This window comes from Saccopteryx bilineata, chromosome 5 (assembly GCF_036850765.1).
Source record: "Saccopteryx bilineata isolate mSacBil1 chromosome 5, mSacBil1_pri_phased_curated, whole genome shotgun sequence".
Taxonomy (NCBI): Eukaryota; Metazoa; Chordata; class Mammalia; order Chiroptera; family Emballonuridae; genus Saccopteryx; species Saccopteryx bilineata.
In genome coordinates this window covers 140,159,869-140,177,324 of record NC_089494.1, presented here as the reverse complement: position 1 = coordinate 140,177,324, position 17,456 = coordinate 140,159,869, and the positions used below count along the sequence as shown (strand labels likewise).

Here is a 17,456-nt window from a genome sequence, read left to right as displayed (position 1 = left end):
CTGGGATACACTGCCATTGTCTGCGGTGCAGAAGTGTGAGCCACATGAACTGCAGAGGCGGATATAACAGCGGGCGCACCAGGCATGCGCCTTGGGCCTCGACTTCTGAGAGGCCCTGCAAAACCCCAACTTTACACTTTTTTCTAATGACACCAAGTTTGGTTTCATATGTGCAATTTTAACATTAATAGTACAAAATATTTTTAATTTATTTAAAAATATGGTTAACATGTATTTTTATTTTCCCTGTCTCTCTCTTTTTTAAGGGGTCTAATGTTTTCTTCTGCACCCAGGGCCTCAACCGACCTTAATCCACCTCTGGTGAACTATGATGAAGTTCTCCAGAGCCCCAACAGGGCAGGGCAGTGTCTGTGTACAGCAGACGATGGGGAGTTATTCCTCTATGCCTTCAGATGACCAGGTTGTCAAGGGTATTTGCTTTTCTGCTTGGTCCTGTGAGGCCCAGGTTGAAGTTCCTCTGTTGTTAGATTGAGCCTCATTCACCCCCAATGTCTGAAGCAGACATTACTTTTAGTCATATTTTTTCATGGTCTTAAGAGACATCTATTGCTATTGCTCTCAGACGGTGAAACAGTTCTACCTCACACACAACAAACACTGACACCAACACCAGTCATCAGCTCACTGCCTGAGGGGTACAGCTCAGAAGCCAGGGACACTGGGCCACAGCTGGTCTGGGCCTCCGCTGGTGTAGGAGGGCAGAAAGGCTGAAAAACACGAAACACAAACATAGCTGTTTCCAAGGGAGACACTGTTCTGTTCCCAGGAGACCTCTGCAGGCCTGGGCGGTGTCTCTGCACGGAGGTCTTCGGGTTAATACTAAACTTTGATCATTGATTGTTGAGCTCAGCGGCATTTGCAGGTCCTCCACATTCCCTGAGCCAGGCTGGGGTGTGCTCTGATGGACTACTAGGTGGTACCTTCTATGACCCTCAAGTGGTCATTCACCTGGACAAACCAGTCTGCAAGTCAATAAAGCTTTAACAAACAATTCTCTTGTTTTACAGAGAGAGGATGCAAGCCATGGAGAAACAGATTGCCAGTTTAACTGGCCTTGTTCAGTCTGCGCTTTTTAAAGGGCCTCTTACAAGTAATAGAGATGCATCTAGGTAAAAAGAAGAAAGCAAACCAATGAAAAATAATTCAATCTGTTTCTCTCTAATCATTAAGAAAATTCATTCATTCAAATCCGTTTTCTTGTAATCATTTCAAGGCTGAAAATATTTACATCTCTGAATCATGGTTTGTTTGTTTGTTTGTTTGTTTATTTCTTCTGGTAATTCTTGGTCGAAGATAACACTTTGGCCCCAGAAGGGTAAATGGGCTTCCCAGTGCATGTGGACTCCTGGACTGCTGCGCAGCGCCCGCAGCCGCCATGCACGCGTCTCCGCATCCACTGTCCTCTGAGTCATGAGTGCCCACCTGCTGCATTGCACCAGCAGTGTCAGATGCACACCTGGGAAGCCTTTTCCATCCCGGCCAATAGTGGTGCTGATACTAAAAACACCCTCATTGCTTGATACCATCACTACGCGCTGCTCATTGCTTAGAATAATGACTGGAGGGGGGGCTAAAAATAAGACATTTTGGAAACTGTATAGCTGACTCTCTTTTTCTTTTATTCAGTGAGAAAATGATGAAAACCACAGCCTGTAAGAACCACACAGATAGTGCAGGTAAGTGCTCTTGGGGCCCCAGGAGGCCTGCAGGCTGCCCATAGGAGCTCTGCTTGTTGCAGAAGCATAGAACCGTTCCCTAAGTCGGTGATATAGTGTGATTTCAGAGGCTTCCCGGACAATGCCCTGCACTGTCACACCTTTCCTGCCTAATGCTGCAATTCCGGATTCATCATTATTCGGGGAGGGGGTGCCGCTAAGCCCTTCCTTCTTCTCCCTTCAGTCTTACTTGTTCATTCACTATTCATTCATTCATTCATTTGGCTAAAACATCCAACGAATATAGATGCGCCTGGTACCAGGCACGGACAGTGGTCTTGACATGTTGCCTGCCTGGAACCCCTAATCCTGCGGGGAAAAAAGGATATGGGGCAAGTAATTATATGAGTGCTGAGTATAAGCAGAAGTGCAGGGTGAATGTTTAACGGACAGGTCAAGCCTAGACCAAGGACACTACTTGAGGAGGAAACACAAACAGAGACCTGAAAGATGACTGTGACTTAGATAAGTGGAGGGGAAGAGACGAGCCATCTAGGACAAAGGAGAGGTGTGTACAAATCCATGCTAAAAAGCTTAGAGCAGGGGTCCCCAAACTTTTTACACAGGGGGCCAATTCACTATCCCTCAGACCGTTGGAGGGCCAGACTATAAAAAAAACTATGAACAAATCCCTATGCACACTGCACATATCTTATTTTAAAGTAAAAAAACAAAACGGGAACAAATACAATATTTAAAATAAAGAACAAGTAAATTTAAATCAACAAACTGACCAGTATTTCAATGGGAACTATGCTCCTCTCACTGACAACCAATGAAAGAGGTGCCCCTTCCAGAAATGTGGCAGGGCCGGATAAATGGCCTCAGGGAGCCGCAGTTTGGGGACCCCTGGTTTAGAGAATATTCTGGGTGCACAGGGAAGCTGTTGGGAGGCTCTACAGTGGGGAGGGCCTCAGGCTGGTGCAGCATGGGACTGCATGAGGAGAAGGGAAGCCCCCCATGGTCAAGGTGGGAGAAGGTGTCTGTGGATCAGGGCCCACTCTTGAAATGCCAGGATTCCCCCACAATGGTCCTAGTTAAATTCCACATGGAGTTTCCTAGTATCCAGGTATGCTTGATATACATCTTACCTTACAGGCTCAAGGCAAGCCCCTCTCAAAAATATGAGGTCTTCCTTCTCGTGGGTTTAGAAATAGAAATCATTCCAAGGGACAGGTTCAACTACTGAGTTACACAGGAAGAAAGAAGCATGGGGCAAATTGGGTGAAACCCCAAATGCGGGAAACCACAGAGTGCTGTGCAGTGTGGAAGAGTTGACAGAAATTGGGACTTCAGCTGGGACCTAAGTTGGTCCCGGTGCCCCACTGGCCAAGTATAGGCAGCTCAGTGGTAAAGCCTCAGGACTGGTCTCCCAGAACTCCCGGTCCTCATGGGGCTTGTTGGTTTACCCAGGAATTAATCAATGACCTTGGCTGCAGCTAGAGAATCATTTCATAGAAATTGTTAAGCTTGTCTTCAGAACAAGTGCTACTTTGTTTCGAAGATATTTTTTCACTTGTTTATTTTTTGATCTATTATGAACTTACGGGAAAAAAAGAAGCTATGGGACTCATAGAAGGGGAGTGTGGAATGGTGGTTACGGGGGCTGGCGGACAGGAAAATGGGGAGATGTTGGTCAAAAAGTACAAACTCCCAGTTGGAAATTGCATAAGTTGTAGGGATCTACTGCAGAGCATTGTGTTTATACAAAGATAGTAGTACTGAACTGTATACTGGAAAGTTGCCATCAGAGTAGATCTTAAATGTTCTCACCACGAAAAAGAAGTGGTAAGCATGTGACATGATGGTTGTGGTAGCTAATACCCTTGTGGTAATCATATTGCAATGTTTAAGTGTATCAAATTGACATGCTGTATACTTTAAAGTTACACAATGGTATGTCAATTAAAGTTGGGGGAAACAGAAGAAAACTGCTCAGCACTAAAACCTTCTATTCCCTGGATTCTACTTAGGAAATGATTAGTATCTGATACCATTGTTCTAGTCAATATGTACATGCTGTTTTGTTTTCTCCTTTTATTCCTTTCACTTTTAGTGACATCATCGTTGTTATCATCATTATAATGAGAAACACTCAGTGACTGTTTCCAATGTGTCAGGCACTGTTCTGGGTGCTTTTCATGAGTGAACTCATTAGCTCCTGGCTTATGTTCCTTATTCCCTATTCCAGATAAGAAGACTGAACTCCCTTCCACACATGTGACCCATCACGTGGTCCACCCACCTATCATTTTTCTCATTCTTTTTAATGTTATGTGCTCTGGTCCCTTTAAAGATATATAATTTTTTCACTTATTTGTCTTGAAAAAATTTGTAAATATATTGTTGTATGGGTTTCTTTTGGAGCATGGGGGAAAGGGCAGGTGTAATTCCCTTGCAATGTATTTCCCAAAGTGATATCAGTAAGTCCAAAGGGTCAAACTTGAGAATCTTTGGCAACACACTTCCAGTGTTCTATTCTGAAAGGCTGAGCCAACTTGCGACGCCACCGGCCACAAGCATGAGTATCCGTTCCCCCACACCTCTGCTGAGCTTGGTCTTTCTCATTCTCATGTGTCAGGGCTAGATGTGGTCCACAGGGCTTTTGTCGCCATAGCAGCCTTGTTCAATGAACAAAATATATTAGTTCTTTCAGAATCCAAGGAAGCAAGCTCTAAGACAAGAAGTGTTATGCCTGGTCTGTAGACAAGTCCATGGAATTATACAGAAGCTGAAGGGCTCCTTTGTGCAAGGCTAGATGAAAAAGGAAGATCGAGACTTCCTGTTACTTCAGGAATACTTGATGCTGTGGATATAAGACAATAGCAGGAACCTCCCATTCAAAAGGCATACTATGCATTTTATACTGTTTATTATATCACGTGACACACACAGTCCTATAAAGGAGATGTTAGCCACACTGTTGGTAAGAGTCACAGCCAGTCTGGCCAACTCTCAAACCTATGTTCTTTCTATTGCAACAGGATACAGTAAATCTGCATCAAATTTGCCTTTAATAAGTTTCATAGTAAGATATACTCTACTGAAATAATTACCTAAAAGTAATTTGGTGGCAGAAAGGAAGGCCAGTGCCTGGAAAGGGTGAAGTGCACAGAAGGGAGTGTGCTTCTGAGGACAAAATGCAGTTACTCTCCTTACTCTTTTGTGCATGTTGGGAGCAGGATGTGACCACCCTGCATGTGGGTGTGGAGACCAGATCCCAGGTCCAGTCAACCTGTTTGTCACTCAGGGCCCCTCCCACCACATCCTGCTCATGCATAGATTTCAGGGTGCCTGCCTATAGATCTCAGCCTACTGCTGCCACCTCCAGCCTTCTGCACTTGCTGACACTGCAGGTGGGGGTGGGGGGAAGGCTGTCAGAGACTCCTCCTGCTCACTCTGCTAAGAGAAATAATAATCACAGCTGATTGAAGTTGGGGGGGGGGGGTCCCTCTGTACCAGACACCAGGCTAAGCAGTTTACACATGTTAATTCCATTATGTCACACAATAACCCTTATACTTATTTTACAGATGAGGAAACAGAGAGAGAGAGAAGTTAAGTTATTCAACCAAGGTCACACAACTAGGAAATGGATACTGAGAATCATTTCCAGGTTTCTGATTTAAACAAGTGTTTCATAGTGCTACTGGCTAAGAACAGGTCTACAGAGACAAAAAGAGGTCAGGGAAGATGACAGTCCTACAGCAACATGAAGTCCTCGTGTGAGGATCTGAAGAGAATTATATGCTGGAGACAAAGATGCAGGGGCCCTGCTTGACAGGCAGTGGTGCAGTGGATAGAGAGCTCTGACCTAGGGCACTGAGGTCCCAGATTTGAAACCCTGAGGTCACTGGCTTGAGCAAGGGGTCACTGGCTCAGCTCCACCCCCTTCCTGTCAAGGCACATATGAGAAGCACTCAGTGAACAACTAAAATGCCACAACTATGAGTTTATGCTTCTCATCTCTCTTCCTTCCTGTCTGTCTGTCTATCTGTCTGTCTCTCTTTTCCTCTCTCTAAAAAAAAAATAAAGATACGGGACCTTGGCAGGTGGTGGTGGTGCAGGTGACCTCCCTGGAAAACTTGGCAAGTGAGAGAAGGAACAGGCCCAGGATAGAACATGTCAGGGTCTTAAAAGGTGGCCAAGGAAGAAATTAGAAAAGAGATTGGCCAAGATGGAGCAGCAGAGAGGTAAGAAGATGAGAGACAGGAAAGTTCAAGTTGACTGAAAAGGAAAAAATGATGAACCCAGCTCAGCGTCACACCAAGGGAGTATCTGTCGGGTTGACAATGGACCATTACCCACCTCTAAAGACCCATTGCATAAATGATGAAGCTAGAGAGCAAGTTTGGTGGATTAAGAGGTCATAGATGAAGACATTTTTACAAATACATTTAGGGCCCTGGCCAGTTGGCTCAGTGGTAGAGCATTGACCTGATGTGTGGAAGTCCTGGGTTCAATTCCCAGCCAGGGCACACAGGAGAAGCTCTCTTCTGCTTCTCCACCCCTCCCCCTCTCCTTCCTCTCTGTCTCTCTCTTCCCCTTCCTGCAGCCAAGGCTCCGTTGGAGCAAAGTTGGCCTGGGTGCTGAGGATGGCTCCGTGGCCTCCGCCTCAGGTGCTGGAATAGCTCCAGCCACCGCATAGCAACACTGCAGATGGCAGAGCATCACCCCCTGGTGGGCATGCCAGATGGATCCTGGTCGGGCACATGCGGGAGTCTGTCTGTCTGTCTGCCTCCCTGCTTCTAACTTCGGAAAGATACAAATTAATTAATTATTTTTTTAAAAAAAACAAAGAAACAAATGCATTTAGATTTCAAAAAAAAAATTTGGTTGTGAAGATAATTTTTAAACCAGTTACCTGCATTCAGCTCTAACAGATGGTGCACAGACCCGGGCCTCTTTTCCACGCAGGAGGTCAGGGAGGTGCCCGGTGCCCTCAGAATGTGAGGAAATGGAGGGGTTGAGTGATGATAAAGTAACTGAACCAATTCTAAAAAGAAAAACTTCCTATGTATTATGATGCCCTCAGAATATTTTACCTTGAGGGTGCTGGTAATGCTGACATGCTGCTGTTATTGGAAATGTTACTGTGTGTCCTTTCGCTGTAGCCCTTTATTATTGGCACAGTAACAGGGCAAATCTTGCTTTTATGAGGGTGATTTTGATGTGGGGGTGGGGAGATGCCAAAAGTTGGTCAGAGCCATGGTGTTGATGGTAGTAGCTTGTTAAGTTCATAAAATAACAAAAACCTCACTGTCTACGTTGCTGGTTTCCTTGGGAAATCCTTACAGTGTTCTCTGGTGTGTTCATCTACCTTTCCAAGGGGACCGTGAGAGAGCGGGGGGACTTGTTCTGTCAGGGTGAGGGCTCTGTGCCGTCACTTCCCCATTGGCGTTGCGGAGGCCAAGCAATAGGACTGCCATGACGCACTCCCTTGCGCGCACACTGGCACGGCCCTGGAGCCCAGGGCAGCAGCTGCGTGTGTGCCTGGAAAGGACCGCTTCCCATGGCCGGCGCGGAGCTGACCCGGGAAGAGAGCCCACCGCACTGTAACCGCTCCAGGGTTCTGTGGGCGAGGCCAGGCTGGCCCATGGCAAACAGTCCACTTTGTGCTTGAAGGAAAGAATTTAACAGCCCCATTAGAAGTGTGTGTGTGTGTGTGTATGTGTGTGAAAGAGAGAGAGAGAAAGAGAGAGAGAGAGAGATGAGGATTCTACTCTGGTGGCCTGTTCCATAGAGTTACATTGTCCTTAAAAAAAATAGCGCTTCCTTTTGATTCAAGTACCTTGTTCATCCCATAAGTGCTATTTGAGATCTTTTTTGAGGAATTTTTTAAGCAGACTTGGTCGGATCAGGTCCTTCCTTCCCTGTTGAATTTATCAAATACATGAGGCTCACCTAAGTTGGACTCCCAGAGCCAAAGTATATGGCAGCTGGAAAACTGTTGTGGAAGAATGTCTGCTGCCTTGATTTCTCTCCTAAAGAATTCTCACCTTCCACCTGCTTTTCTTGCTGAAGGAGATGAGGCAGGAGTCCTTCTTTTGGTCAGAAGGCTGGGAAGATCCGGGGACTCCTCAGTTCTTAGTGGTTTCCGCTCAATGATCAGCTAGATCTCTGCTCAGAGCTAAGGGTGTGTTCTTGGGATGCATCTAACTGCAGGAAATTGTAGTGGAAGCACCCTGTGTGAAGGCCCAGTATTTTAAAATTATTTTTCTGTTATAAAATTACAGATATTCACTATGCAGATTTAAAAATAGAAGAAAAGTATAATATAAAAATAGTATAAAACTCATGGAATACCAACAGCTAGAGATACTGTTAATATTTTGTTATGCATACATCTAATCTTTTCTCTGTGAAAACATGTGTATAAGAAGACATGTAGCCTGACCAGGCAACGGTGCAGTGGATAGAGCATTGACCTGTAACGCTGTGGACCCAGGTTTGAGACCCTGCTGTTGCTGGCTTGAGCACGGGCTCACCAGCTTGAGCACAGGGTCGCCTGCTTGAGCTTGAGATCATAGACATGATCCCATGGTCACTAGCTTGAACCCAAGGTCTCTGTCTTGAACCCAAGGTCGCTGACTTGAGCAAGGGGTCACTGGCTCAGCTGCAGCCCCCCCCCCCAGGCACAAATGAGAAAGCACTCAATGAACAACTAAGCTGCCGCAACTATGAGTTGATGCTTCTCATCTCTCTCCCTTCCTGTCTGTCTGTCCCTGTCTGTCTCTCCTCAGCTCTCTCTAATAAATAAATAAATAATAAATGAATGAATGGATAAATAAAAGATATATAGATAGACAGGTAGAACATGGTATTTACAGACCATATGCTAGAATATTGCAGAGTTTCCATAATTTTTTAAAACTTAATTCCTTATTTTTGCCATTTAGTGAAAAAACATAAATTAAAAAATTTTTTCCACAGTGAAGGACATGGAAATTTTTAGAGTTACCAAGTCAGATGTTTGGGGATGGGAATTAGTCTGGAGTTTTTTCTTCCTGGCTCTCTGAGGTTCTTTGCTGCTCTTTTCTCATAGGAACTCCCCATGTTTCTGGCGGGAAGACTCTCACAGCCCTGGAGTCCTCGGGGCCACCCAGCCAGCCTCTGCCTGCCGGCACCTCGGCCATCCACATGAGCCTGCTGGACATGAGGCGGAATGTGGCCGAACTCAGGCTTCAGCTGCAGCAGATGCGACAGGTCCAGGTACAGACGGTGTCCTTTGTGGACATCTACAATGTTATTTGTTCAAAATCAGCCTTCTTCTCCTCCCACACCCCTAGCCCCACAGCGCCTGTCCAGGGTTCCTTTACTGTCCTTTCCTGAGGGTCAGCTGAACACCTGAATGGTAGAACCATAGAGTCCTGGTTTCCTCCCTTGCCCACATCATCTGGGCCTAGAGCTGTCCGGTGCAGCCATAGTCAATGTGCAACCACTTCTTTAAGTTATGCACACTTCTACACATGACAATTCCACTACACATCTTTTCTGCGAGGGGATCTGAAAGCAAAAGAGCCCCATGGAGCGTTCTAACAGCGAGTTAGACTTCCTGTAGGACAGTCAGCTAAGTTTTTTTTTCTTTTTTGCAAGGAACTACAATGAATTTAGAAATATGAGTTTAAACTAGAAGATTAAGTCATAAGGAAAAGTAACCACTGTGGATGATTTTGTTGATAAAAACATCTGCATTTTATCTGGATAATATGTTCTATAATATTTTCTTTAACGTTTATCCCTTGTTAAGGAATACATGCACTATAGGGGAAACAAAAGGGAAGGAAATTGACCCTTCACATCATGAATCATAGCCAGCAATCCCTTTAAGTCTGATGAAGCAGAATAATGTATATCCCGGCTGTGGGAATGAAGAGCTAGGACTGTGCCTCTCCATAGGTCACGTGTCTGCTTTGTGTAGCAAGCTCACACCTCTTGTCTTTGGTAGGTGGTTGCTCACTGAGAATGGAGAGCTGGCTCAGACTATAGCCAGTCAGCCTCCTTAACTTTGAGAAGTTCATAGTTCAAACATTAGTACAAGATAAACCCACCCAGAACAGCCACACAGGTGTGGCGCCCACAGTAGCTAGTGAAGTGTAGTGTCCTCAGCCAGAAAGGTTTAATAAGGAAAGGTCTTTCCCTTCAGCTCACAGATGCATGAGCCCTATGCTTTTCACCACCTCATTAAGCCAAAAAGATGATTTCCTTATCCTCTGCTTCCCGGAGAAGTATGGGAAGGCAGCTGGCTTGAGAGGCCCTGCTGCGAACTGCAAGGTCATCTGATGACGGACACTGTGGCTCAGTGCTCAGTTCTCCAGGGTTACTCGGGCTCACAGGCAACGTCCCAGACACCTTGGATCCATGCAAAGTCATGTAAATGCTTTCCTGAATCGTGTCATCTGTGAAGTTCCCCGTCCTTTGCATTAGCTGTGGATGTGTGTGTGCCAGGTGACAAAGTCCAGTGCCCCAGGCAGCAACTTAAGAAGGGAGTGGAGGAGGGACAATGGCAGGGTAGCGCCTCTAAAGGCCAGTGGCCACTTAACTCCAGCCAGCTCTTAACCTGAAAGAATGAGTCAGTGTTCCTAGATGTTTCAAGAGAATCAGGAAATACAGGTTTAATATGAAATATGTATTCATTTTTTTAAATGTTGGAATATCATTAAAAACCAATTACTTAGTATTCTGTAAGCCAAACAACACATGTATAGGAAGGACAGAAAGGCTCTGTCACCTCCCAGGTTATTTATTACCTGGGGTTTACCAAGGGCAAGCCCCTTCTCATATGTTCCTTCCTTGTAGTGCCACCTGTTGGCCATTTGTAAATTGTCGCTTCTCCGTAGATGCAAGAAAAAAAATTCCTAAAGGTGTGTATGGTAGTGCCTACCACTTTCAAAAGTGATCATTTGTTGGTTTTGAGGGCAGAGGTGGAATAGCTATAGCATAAACATTGCTGAAGTGTGACGGATTAGATACCAAGGTTGTGATGTTTGTGGCTGTGACATCATCCTGTCAGTGGCTGGCACTGATTGGTCCTCTGTCTGGCTGGGCGGGGTCTCCTGCAGTTTGCCACTCCTTGCAACCCTGGAACTCTGGAGGCTCTGTTGCAGAATCAGAGTTTCTCAAACAAAGCAGCTCTCCAGTCAAGATCTGGGGGTGCTGTCTTAACCACACGAGTTCCTTTATTGTCCAGAACTAACTGCTCAGCTTTCCTGGCTTCGGAGGTGTGAAGAACAATGAGCAGACATGCTCTTGAGCTTAGAAGTATTTACAATTCTACAGAGCAGACACAAGGGGAGAAATGAGCAGTTTGTCTCCTGCCCTGACTGCTGTTGCTTCTGCCTCAGTCTTTGTGTCCCTGGGTCTGTCAGCTCTCCTTCCCATTACATTCTGTCTCTACACTCAGGGTAGTCTATTTAAGACAGAAAGAACTGAGAGTAATTAAACCATCTCAGCACCAGTTGCCTTCTACGTATGTGTTATAAACTCCAAAAATGAAGTACAACCCCAAAGTGATTATAAGTCCAATAATGGAGCTATCATTAGGGATATACAAAACTCTGTAGAAGTGTCTCAAAAGAACAAAAAATTGAATTAGAAATGCAAATGTTCTTTGAACTGTATTATAAAATAGTGAAACTGAATAAGATCTTTTGTGCTTGGCAGCCAGCTCCAGTAATTAGATAATTAAATCACTGGAAAATCCTAGACTGTGACGCATATCCTATTTGAGCATTTCATTTTCAAAACTGGCAGGTTATTCTCAGGTTATTCAAAGAAATTTGATGCAGATACGATGGGGTGGGTATATTTATTTACTTTTTTTTTAGATTTTATTTATTCATTTTTATTAGAGAGAGAGAGAGAACAGGGGGAGGAGCAGGAAGCATCAACTCCCATATGTGCCTTGACCAGGCAAGCCCAGGGTTTTGAACCGGCGACCTCAGCATTCTAGGTCGACGCTTTATCCACTGCGCCACCACAGGTCAGGTGGGGGTGGGTATATTTAAATAGGGTGAAAATAATGCCATAGGAGGCAAAAGGAGACTAAACAGAAGGTCCAGAAAGCCAATAAAAGTCTGCTTATATCATCCCCTACCATCCAGAATCACACAAACTATCAGTACGAGAGGATGGTCCTTCATCTTGACCACCCATTAGAATCACCTGAGGTCTTTGATAAAAATATTAATACCCAAGCACCACTACCAGAGCCTGACTTCATTGGTATGGGTCACGGGCCACATACTGGTAATTCTAGAATATGCTAGGGTGAGATTCTAGACTGTACCAGGTACTGTTGATTCTAGAATGTTCCAGGGTGAGAACTGCTCTTAGGAATGAATGCTCAGTTCACTGAGATACCTCTTGGAAATGTTGCAATCTCAGGCAGCTATGACAGGGTGAAGTGGAAACAAGTGGCGTATCTGCCACCCTATAAGTGTAAACCCCTCCCCCCATTGATTTTAAAGCTCTGGCTTTACACAATGCCTCTTACTCCCAGTGGCTAATAATATGTGTTCTCTACTTAGCTATAAGTATTATGGGACCTAAATGGAACTTTCTATTGTTATGGTGCCATTCTCAGGGAACAGTTGGGTCTGCCATTAGCTGGCAATACTGGTAAAGGGGACAGGTAAAGGTCTTGTACTAACAAATGCTCCCTTCAAAAGATGACTATCTTTAACCATTACCTTTTCTAGTATGATTGGGGGTGGGTGTTGACTACATCTTTTTCCCAAAATGCCACAGTACTTGGGTTTTACCAAATTAATCCTAGAGCCACAGAAATAACCACAGTTCTGCCCCTCTCGGTTGCTGAGGGGAGAGATAGCCCCTCTCTGGAAGAGACAGTACACGTTTGGCGGGGCCAGATGAGACTTGGCTGAAGAAAAAGTGGAGACGTTCTTCCTTCTCTAATTTCCACAATATTTTTTTTGGTTTCTATTTCCTTATTTTGCTTCCTGATAAATAAAAGACGGGGTTATTCTGAACTCAGTGGGTTTTTTATTTTTTATTTTTTTATTTATTGATTTTAAAGAGACAGGAACATTGATCTGTTTCTGTATGTGCCGCTACCAGGGATCAAACCGGCCACCTTTGCGTATCAGGATGATGCTCTAATGAACCGAACTATGTGGCCAGGGCTTAGTGTTATATTTTTAAAGCTACTGAGAATTTACTCTGTTTTCCTAAGCAAGGGAGGAGGTAAAACATCAACACAAGAAAGAAACATAGCTATACACAGAACCCTTGTATTTGAAATGATATAATTCCGAACAGTTATCTTAAAGTGTCTTTTTATAAGATTGCCTCACAGAAATGTGCCAGAGTATTATTTATCTTCTGACATCCAAAATAATGCTCATGGAAATGTGTGTCCCTGAGAAAAACACACTATAGGTTGGCCCATGCTGAGCAGACCTAATAAATGGAACTGGTTTGGGATTTGACAGTTGGACTGTTGTACAATGTACCAAGTCCTAGTCAAACCTTCATATAGAGGCCTGCTAAGACGGGAAGACTTCTCCCCGATAACATGTAGCTGTAAACAGATATCCTTTACCTTGTCCTGAGAGCCTGGGGAAACTTTCCCCGTGGTCAGAAGTCATTATGGGGTCTGGCTATCATCATAAAACTTCCTGGTTTATAGTAGAACCACAGTTCAGTGCCACTGATAGGCAGCAAAATCAGTGCAGTCACACTTAACTGTATGGTTGGGAATACCAATAGTCTTAGGTTTTACCTAAGAAATCAAGGTTGGGTAGATGAGGCATATGTCTATTTTGAGGTGGGCAGAATTAGCCTTAGGCAGTTTCCTACTTTCTTAATAGAGTTGATATGGATAGTTTATTTGGCCCAATTAAATTTTTAATGCCCAACTACATTATTTCTGTTAAAATATTTTTATAAAAATGTCAAGACACAGCATTGACAATAAGTGTATGTTTGCAGCAGTGAGAGGGTACTGCAATTATACTTGATTTCCCACTGTTGACAACTAGAAGACTGAAAATAAATAAATGAATGAAACAATGGTTTTTAAATTTTGGATAACAAGTAACACAGGATTATGGCCTTTAGGAGAACCGAAACAAAGGCTCTGGGCCTACAATTGACTCAGTTTTCTGCATGGGGGCACTTTTCAGACCATGATGCAGCTGTTAACGCTTGACACTCTCAGTTGAAGAGATACTATTAAAGTTCAGAGATTAGAGGACTGAAGCAGTGAGAATTTGTGGAGTAGAGTCCCAAACAAGGGGGAGCTCTATGGAGAAGGAACTGTATAAATCTGTGGGTCTGTTATTGAATAAGCCAAGTGTATGTAGCGTGAAAGCCAGGCAAAAACAAAATGGCAGATTGTAAGAGAAAAAGTTCCCAGAGCTCACAAAAGGCCAAGAGATGCTTGTGATTTGATGAGCAAGAGTAGAGTCTTGATTGGTCACCTGGGACATTCAGTAGAAACCAGAGATTTTTCTTCCATGCTTCAATCTGGGCCCTAGAGTAAAAAATATCCTAGATGCCCCCTAATAAAGATTAAAAACAAGCCTCTAGTCCTGGTTGGATGGCTCGCTTGGCTGGAGCATTGTCTTTCAATGCACAGGTGGCTGGTTCAGTCCTTAGCTGGGGCACATACAGAAACAGATCGATGTTTCTGTCTCAACCTTACCACTTTCCTCTCTCAGGATTCAATAAAAATAAAAAATTGAAAAAAATAAAGTAAAAAAAAAGGCAACAGAAAACAAAACAAACAAAAACAAAAAACAAAAACAAGCCTTTAACGAACAGAAATGATCCTTGTCCCGGGAACAACAGCCGTAAAAAGGAAAACAACAGAATCTAGAACTGTATGTGCAGCATCCTATCAAAAGTATGAAACATGTAATGATTTGTGGAATGTGACCCGTAACCTTAAGAAAAATCCATCAGTGGCTCTCTACCAGGAGTGACAACAATAATGAGATCAACAACAAGGGTTTTGAAACTGCAGTTATATTTATTCTCAAGCATTTAAAGGAAGACATGGACACAATGGGTAAAAAATGGATGATGTAAAAAATAATGTAAGTGTAACTTTCAAGAACTGAAAAACACAGCATCTGAATAGACTTAATAGAAGATTAATCACTGCTGAGACAAACTATCAGTCAACATTAAAGCACAATAGAAATGTCCAAACTGAAGTATATAGAGAAAAAAGTGATGAAAAGGAACCAAAACTTAGTGATTTGTGGAGCAACATTAAGTGTGGTCAAGGGGAAAGAGAAAAATATATACTAGAGGAAATAGTAGCTGAAATTTTTCCAAATCTGATATATGCTGTAAATACACAGACCAAGAAAAGCTCAATAAATTCTAGAATAACAAGCACAAATGAAACCACACTAAAGCACATTGTAATCAAATTGCTAAACAAACAAACAGAAAAAAAAAACCAGGAATAAATAGAAAAATCTTAGCCCTGGCCAGGTAGTTCAGTTGATTGAAGCATCATCCCAATGCAACAAGGTTGCAGGTTTAATCCACATTCAGGGCATATGCAAGAATCAACCAAGGAATGCATAAATGGGCAGAGCAACAAGTCAGTGTTTTTCTTTCTCTCTCCCTCTGTCTCTCTAAAAGCAATCAATAAAATTAATCAAAGAAATTTAATAGAAATATCTTAAAATCAGCCAGAGGGGGGAAAAGGGACACATTACATAAATAAGAATTAACACTGACTTTTCATCAGAGACAAAAGTTAAATCAGAAGGAAACAAACTGACATCTTTAAAGTATCAAGAGGAAAAAAACAGAAAATAGAAGACACTACCCAGTTCATTTTATGAAGCTAGCATTACCCTAAGAACAAAACTATTCAAGTCTTTTTTAAGAAAAAAATATCCACAGACTGATATCTTTCAAGAAAATATATTTAACAGATCCTTAACAAAATGGTAGTAGTTGAATGCAGCAATATATTAAAGAGATAATACAGTATCCTTGGTTTTATCCCAGGCGCGCAAGATTGTTTTAACATGAAAAAAAATGAATCAATGTATTTGACCTTATTAACAGGATAAAGAAGAAAAAAAATCATATTTCAATAAATCCACCAAAAGAGTACAAAATTCAATACCACTGATAAAAACACTCAGCACTTAAGGAAGAGAAGGAAACTTCCTTAATCTGACAAAGGATGGCTGAAGAAACTATAGAACCTATAGTTAATGGTAAAACACTAAGCACTTTCCCATAAAATGTAGAACAAGGCCAAGGAAGGCTGCTGTCACTTTTGTCGAACACTGTACTGAAGACCCTAGCACAGACAGTAAGACTAGAAAAAGAAAGAAAAGGCATACAGATAGGAACATAAGTGTCATTGGCTTTACTCACAAATTACCTGATGGTATGCATATCAGATCAAATAGAATCTATTTTTTATTTTATTTATTTTTTTAAATAAAGTTTTATTAATGTTAATGGGATGACATTAATAAATCAGGGTACATATATTCAAAGAAAACATGTCTAGGTTATCTTGTCATTAAATTATGTTGCATACCCCTCGCCCAGAGTCAGATTGTCCTCCGTCACCCTCTATCTAGTTCTCTGTGCCCCTCCCCCTCCCCCTAACTCTCTCCCTCCCTCCCTCCTATGTCCTCCCTCCCCCCACCCCTGGTAACCACCACACTCTTGTCCATGTCTCTTAGTCTCATTTTTATGTTCCACCAATGTATGGAATCATGTAGTTCTTGTTTTTTTCTGATTTACTTATTTCACTCCGTATAATGTTATCAAGATCCCACCATTTTGCTGTAAATGATCTGATGTCATCATTTCTTATGGCTGAGTAGTATTCCATAGTGTATATGTGCCACATCTTCTTTATCCAGTCTTCTATTGAAGGGCTTTTTGGTTGTTTCCATGTCTTGGCCACTGTGAACAATGCTGCAATGAACATGGGGCTACATGTGTCTTTACGTATCAATGTTTCTGAGTTTTTGGGGTATATACCCAGTAGAGGGATTGCTGGGTCATAAGGTAGTTCTATTTTCAGTTTTTTGAGGAACCACCATACTTTCCTCCATAATGGTTGTACTACTTTACAGTCCCACCAACAGTGGATGAGAGTTCCCTTTTCTCCGCAGCCTCTCCAACATTTGCTATTACCCGTCTTGTTGATAATAGCTAATCTAACAGGGGTGAGGTTAGAATCTATTTTTTAAATGCTACCAAAAATGAGCAAACTTTAGTAAAATTACCAGAATCAAGTCAGTAAGTAAAAATATAAAAGTTTTAGTACCTACAATATATAAAAATCATACAATGGATTGATCCATACAATGAAATACCACTCCACATTAAAAAGAATCTAAAACAACATGACTGGATCGCAAAAACAATATACTAAAAAAAAAAAGAAGCCAGACACAAAAGATTACCTAGTGTAGGCCCTCACTAGTAGCTCAGTTGGCTAAAGCATCATCTCAATATGCCAAGGTTGAGGGTTCAATCCCCAGTTAGGGCTCATATAAGAATCAATCAATGAATATATAAATAAGTGGAACAACAAATTGCTGTTTCTCTCTCCCTTTCTCTGTCTCTAAAAATCAATAAATAAAATTTAGAAAAAAAGATTACCTGTTTTATAATTCTATTTTTATGACATTCTAGAATAGGAGGAATTAAATCCATAGGAATAGAAAGCAGATTGGTGGTTTCCTTGTGCTGGGGGTTGGA

At 42.6% G+C, this 17,456-nt stretch overlaps 1 protein-coding gene and 1 non-coding gene across 23 annotated transcripts in view; both read left to right on the top strand.

Annotated features, from left to right (window-relative positions):
• The window catches only part of KIAA1217 (KIAA1217 ortholog), a 623,712-nt gene that overhangs the window by 570,257 nt on the left and 35,999 nt on the right, over positions 1-17,456 (top strand). For 18 of the 22 annotated variants that reach the window (XM_066233561.1, XM_066233566.1, XM_066233573.1 and 15 more), the window contains 3 exons: positions 1,029-1,130; positions 1,648-1,697; positions 8,782-8,948. In XM_066233561.1, coding sequence (XP_066089658.1) covers positions 1,029-1,130; positions 1,648-1,697; positions 8,782-8,948 — 319 coding nt within the window. The remainder of the gene's footprint in view (positions 1-1,028; positions 1,131-1,647; positions 1,698-8,781; positions 8,949-17,456) is intronic. The other 4 variants (XM_066233574.1, XM_066233559.1, XM_066233557.1 and 1 more) reach the window with 1 other exon arrangement.
• Positions 6,139-6,214, top strand: TRNAI-GAU (transfer RNA isoleucine (anticodon GAU)). Its single transcript has one exon. It is a non-coding gene; the product is annotated as a tRNA-Ile (tRNA).